The sequence below is a fragment of the Apis dorsata genome, unplaced genomic scaffold (assembly GCF_000469605.1).
Source record: "Apis dorsata unplaced genomic scaffold, Apis dorsata 1.3 scaffold_507, whole genome shotgun sequence".
In the NCBI taxonomy this organism is placed as follows: Eukaryota; Metazoa; Arthropoda; class Insecta; order Hymenoptera; family Apidae; genus Apis; species Apis dorsata.
The window spans coordinates 221,055-226,362 of NW_006263735.1; the positions used below are offsets into that span (position 1 = coordinate 221,055).

The 5,308-nt window shown below is 42.1% G+C and overlaps 2 protein-coding genes across 3 annotated transcripts in view; one reads left to right on the forward strand and one right to left on the reverse strand.

The window, feature by feature from the left end:
• Positions 1 to 5,308, forward strand: part of LOC102677812 (photoreceptor-specific nuclear receptor-like) — a 24,347-nt gene extending 19,039 nt beyond the window's left edge. For both annotated transcript variants that reach the window (XM_031512718.1, XM_006620370.2), the window contains exons 6-9: positions 3,942 to 4,057; positions 4,236 to 4,447; positions 4,641 to 4,929; positions 5,055 to 5,308. In XM_031512718.1, the coding sequence (XP_031368578.1) occupies positions 3,942 to 4,057; positions 4,236 to 4,447; positions 4,641 to 4,929; positions 5,055 to 5,293 (856 nt within the window). In that variant the 3' untranslated portion in view covers positions 5,294 to 5,308. The remainder of the gene's footprint in view (positions 1 to 3,941; positions 4,058 to 4,235; positions 4,448 to 4,640; positions 4,930 to 5,054) is intronic.
• Positions 60 to 3,125, reverse strand: LOC102677674 (centrosomal protein of 78 kDa-like). The gene has a single exon (XM_006620369.2). It carries the CDS (start codon positions 2,889 to 2,891, stop codon positions 825 to 827), a length of 2,067 nt encoding a protein of 688 aa, XP_006620432.1. The 5' UTR covers positions 2,892 to 3,125; the 3' UTR covers positions 60 to 824.

Consider the following 5,308-nt stretch of genomic DNA (forward strand, 5'->3'; position numbering starts at 1 on the left):
ATAAATTATTTTAACTACGTATTTGTAATGAATACGTAAAGTATCAGTGTACAGTACAGTAGTTTCTAACAAAATGTCTCGTGCAGTTTAACGAGACGTTTCATCCTTTCTTATTCATGATTATTTCTGGATCGACTATTGAAATTGCATAAGCCCGATCGGGCTTTATTCGTATATTAACCTTCTATCATTGTATTGGAAGCGTGGCTCACGTATCGGGGAAAATTTCATGGAAAGGAGAACGAGAACAAGAGGAATAACATCGATGCTATAGCTATTCGGACGAAATAAACTTCCATACAAACTAATTATACTATACACGTGTTTCACGAACGAAGTGATGCTCATTGAGAAGGATGAAAGCTGTTTATTCCATTTACAATTACGAAACTAAGAAAAACCGTGGCGTTTACAAATCGATCCCAACGCGACTTCTCGCGTTATATATTAACGATACATTTCCAATTGCATAGAAAGCATCGTCGAACTTGCTTCAATTCGACGCTTATTAATCCACGCAATTCGAAGAGCGAACCACGACGCTTCAATTTTCTCGAAATTTTCTTCTTCTAAAACGTTTCTTCCGATATTTTCTCTTTTTTTTTTTATTTATCTACTGTATTTCTTAATTTCGTTTCCCAGAAACCAATCGCAGCTTCAGCTTATAAGATATTTCAATGAATCAGGGTCGACGTACGACGCACTGAACACTTGTACCTTTTCTTCGTTCCGTGTATTTATCTACCTATATTATTTCTATAAAAAGCTACGCGCTTGTACACCTTACAAACCTCGTCCCTGAATCTTCAGATACCCCCAATTTACTAATCGATATGAGTGCAAAAGTCAAGCACAGTGTTCCCTTGAATTATCTGAGCGAACAGCGCCCTGGCCCTAGCTCTGGGAGATAACGAGTCCTTCTCGTGAAGCAAAACCCTTTGCAAAGTGGGCGAACCGATATCCGGACTGTCCCCTATATTCCTCTCCAGATGCAACGTGGAAATCGGTGGCAAAGCGGATCTCATGTCGCTCTCCGACTTGGCAAACTTCTTGATAGGCTCCGTGTACCGGATCGAGTCGTCGTCATCGATGATGAATCCTCGCCTCAGGTTCTCCGATTTCGTCTCCCTGATCACAGAGGCGACCCGTCTCTTTATGTCCGCTCTCACAATGGCAGCCTCGGTACTCTCCCTTCTATTAGCATTCGGATTTTTCGTCATGTTGTCCAACATGTTCAGCAATCTATCAAAGGAACTGCAAATCTCCTCCAAAGACTGCTGACTGAGCAATAGATATCCGCTCGTTTCCCGCTCCTTCTCTTCCAGAGCGTTCTCCAGCTCTGTCAGGTTGCTTTTCATCGCGTTCAACTGCTCCTCGGCGGCCTCGCGCCTTCCTCGCTCGTCCGCTAACATTATACCGCTACGTCTAGCCTCTTCGATCAGCCGATCGTGTTCAGCCTTCGCCTCGTTCAATTGGTACTGGATCTTTTGAATCTTAGTGGAATTCTCCATTTGTTCGTCTTCCACTTGCACGCCAACGTCGATTTTTATGATCTCCAGATTCTTCGACGAGGATCTGTCCGTGTCAGCCTGAATACTGTCTACATAGGATGGAACGTTATTTTGACCCTCCCCCATCACAGGTTGTATGTGAGACTGTAGATCCAGATGAAGCGAGATTTTCGACTTGGGCTGACCGTTTTGAACCATGTGTTGTTGCTCCTGTTGTTGTCTAGTAGTCTTGTACGGTGGAACGTGAGGTCTCATCTTCGTTTTCCTCGCGTTACTTTGATTAAACATTCTCCTAGCTGCAGTCTGATACGGCCCCTTGTTGTACTCGGTGCTGCGCGGCCTGATCGGAGGTTTCCTGTGATCCTCGTTCTCGTTCCTGTTCCCACTCCCTGCCGATACCACTCTTCGATCATGCTGCGGCAAACCCAACCACCTATACTCGGTCTTCGAGTCGCCGTTGTTCTCCTCCAGCCTCTTGATCACTTCGTTCACCAACGCCTCGTTCAGATTCACGTTCTGCCTCACGTCCAGTATGCTCAGAGTGGTGTTGTGATCCAGCAATTCGAGAAGATCCTTGCCGATCTTGTCGGTCAATCCACACCGTTGCAGATCCAACGCCTTCAACCAAAGACTATCCCTCACCGCCTCGATCAGCTCCATTATGGCCGCGTCGCCGAGTTGAGGATTATCGTTCAACGTCAAACGACGTAATCCGGGCATAGCCTCGAGATTCGGTTCTTGATATCTGAGCGACTGTTTCCAAGTGTCGTGATAGAGCAACAGTTTCTGTCTGCACAAGGCGGCCGCTAGAGCCGGGCCGCACTTGCAAGTCAAGTCGCAGTAACTGAGGTTCAACGATCTGACACTCGGAACATCGGCCACCGTACGACACAACACCTCGCAAGAACTATCACCGATGTAACAACGCTGAAGAGACAAATAATGAAGGGTGTGCGTGTGGGACAGACCCACGCACAGAACAGCCAAACAATCTGGCGGAAATGGAATTCCTTCCAGCTCCAAATTGGTAAGAACCGGGGAATTTCTGACGCATTGAGCTACGCTATGGGACAGCCACTCCAGAAGATATCGAGACAAGACGACAGGTGCCTTGCCCATCGTTCTGGCCTTGTCTTCCGAATTGATCTCCTCCAAAGGTTTGCGACATTGATACCTGCTGCGAACGCTGATCGATCGTAGGCTACGATCGAGAGACAGAGAATTTAATATGGGGCCCCAATCGTCCATTTTTACGCGGTCGGTGGTGAAGTCTAGACTATGGGGAAGTGTCACGCAGATGACCGGCAGAGGTCGCAGATGTTGCTGTTTGCACAGTTCCATGTAACAATTGGCGAAATTTCTGCTGTTCGGAATCGCCATCTTGGATGATGACACGGAAGTCGATGCATTGATCTTGCCCTCGGGGGCGGTCTTCGTGGTAGGTGACAGGATGGCGGCGGTCTTTTCGTTCAGAGATTTTGTTTTCTGCGTGGAAAATTATGATTTGCGATCAGATTTCGATATTTGGATAAATAAGAATTAAAAAATTATTTGCGATTGAATTTCTTCCATTCGATGATTTTCATTCATCAGTGATAATGCAAAGTTAGATAATGCATAGTGATATTTTTCATTTTATTGACAATGGAATTGATAAAATTATTTTTTTTAATCGATTATTGAAATATTCTCGTATAGGAAGAGAAATTATTATAACTTTTTCGTTGTTTCTAATTAAAAGGATATGGTATCGAGATTAGATCGATTTAAACGATTAATTTGATGAAATATTAGGAACGTTTGAATGAATTCGCGTGAAGAACACCTTTTACGATAATATTTATAGAAAGAAAAGGATGGATATAAATGCACTGACCTTTGTTCTTGCTGCTTTGTTGAATTACATTAACCGCAATTTTATCACACACCGTCATCTGCAATCTCTCAATTTTTCCGACCGTCTGGACGTGAAATCGGTTCCGAATTTTTCAACAACGAATTCGTTCGCACAAGATGCAAATCGCGTTCGCTTTTCTTGTACAGGGCGATCTATATTCGCCCACCTACCTACCCGAATTCGGCGAAACGAAATTTCTTCGCGGCATACGCTGAAAGTATGCAAACAAAACTCGCGAGCGAACAAATTAAAGTTGCTGCGAATCGTTCGTATAATCAATTTTGCTTCACATATCGATTTTAGTATCGCTCTATACTCGAATTCGAGATTAACGATATATTTTCATTACGCGTTTTAAAATTGATTAAAATTCGTACAAAGTATATATATATATATATATATATAAATTCGTGAAAGATAAATCTGGAGGAAAGAATGAAAATTATTTTGACAAAAAATATTTATTAAATATTATTAGCATAGAGAAAATAATGAAAATTCGAAATACAATTCTTTAAAATATAATGTTTTAGACCACCTGTGTCTTTGGCCATGGCGAGATACACGACACCACTGCCTTTACCCACCGTTGCCCCGACGACAAATTCGACGAACCCTCCGACACCACCTCGACAGGATAACGAAGATGGTATTCATTTATTTAATCAATAATCTTTATTAATTTTTATGAAACGAGTTTTTCAACGTTTATATAGAATTCATTATATACATTTAGAATTATTCACTAGTATCTGCTTTTCTTTAACACTTGTTTCGCGTCGAAATTAAATTCTTTTCGATAATGATTTTGAATATTTTCGCAACAGGAAATGCATCCGAGGATAGTATAGACGTAACGAACGAGGAACCATTGACACCCCAAAGGAGCGGTTGCACGCAAATTCCGCCTGTGATCCCCTCCTTGTACTCGCCTGCAAGTGCTGAAACGGTCTACGAAACCAGTGCTAGATTGCTCTTCATGGCTGTAAAGTGGGCCAAGAATCTTCCGTCTTTCGCGAGTTTGCCTTTCAGGGATCAGGTATAGAGCAAACTCTTTTCCTCCTCTTTCAAAGATTATTATTATAGAAAAGATATTATATTATTTCTCAGAAAATGATAGATCTTAAAATCTACGAGAAAAGATTATCCTTCCTTTTTTTCCATCCTTCAAATTATTCATTTCTAGAAAATAAAAATTTAAGAAATTTGTTGATTCATTTTATCTATAATAGGTGATACTACTAGAAGAGGCCTGGTCAGAGCTTTTCCTTCTGAACGCAGTGCAGTGGTGCCTTCCACTTGAATCATCGCCCCTATTCAACTCCGCGGAATTGACTGCTTTGACATTATCACCCCATCCTCACCCCCATTCCGGAATCCATATGCAAACCACGACGGGTAAACCGAGTCAGGTGGCAGCGGATGTGAGGCATTTGCACGATACCTTGCAGAGATATAAGGCTGTCATGGTTGATCCTGCTGAATTCGCCTGTATGAAAGCCATAGTATTATTTCGACCAGGTTCGTGCTCTGATTAATTGCAATAATATAATTATTTTTTTCTTAATATTATCGGAGAGTTTTATCAGTGTTATGTTATTTTACGAAATTATAAATAAATGTATCTTGGAAAATTGCAATTGCAGAGACCCGTGGTTTAAAGGATTCGAGTCAGATAGAAAATCTGCAGGACCAAGCCCAAGTGATGTTGGGCCAACACGCCAGAGCGCAGCAACCAGGTAGCCCGGCAAGATTCGGCAGGTTACTGCTGTTGCTTCCATTGCTGAGGACAGTGCCTGCCTCCAGGGTGGAATTGATATATTTTCACAGAACAATCGGCAACACTCCAATGGAGAAAGTCTTGTGCGATATGTATAAAAATTAAAAAAAAAAAAAAAAA

Bases quoted from the DNA above. Each gene is read 5' to 3' on its own strand.
- LOC102677674 (XM_006620369.2), bottom strand. From the start codon at position 2,891: ATGGCGATTCCGAACAGCAGAAATTTCGCCAATTGTTACATGGAACTG.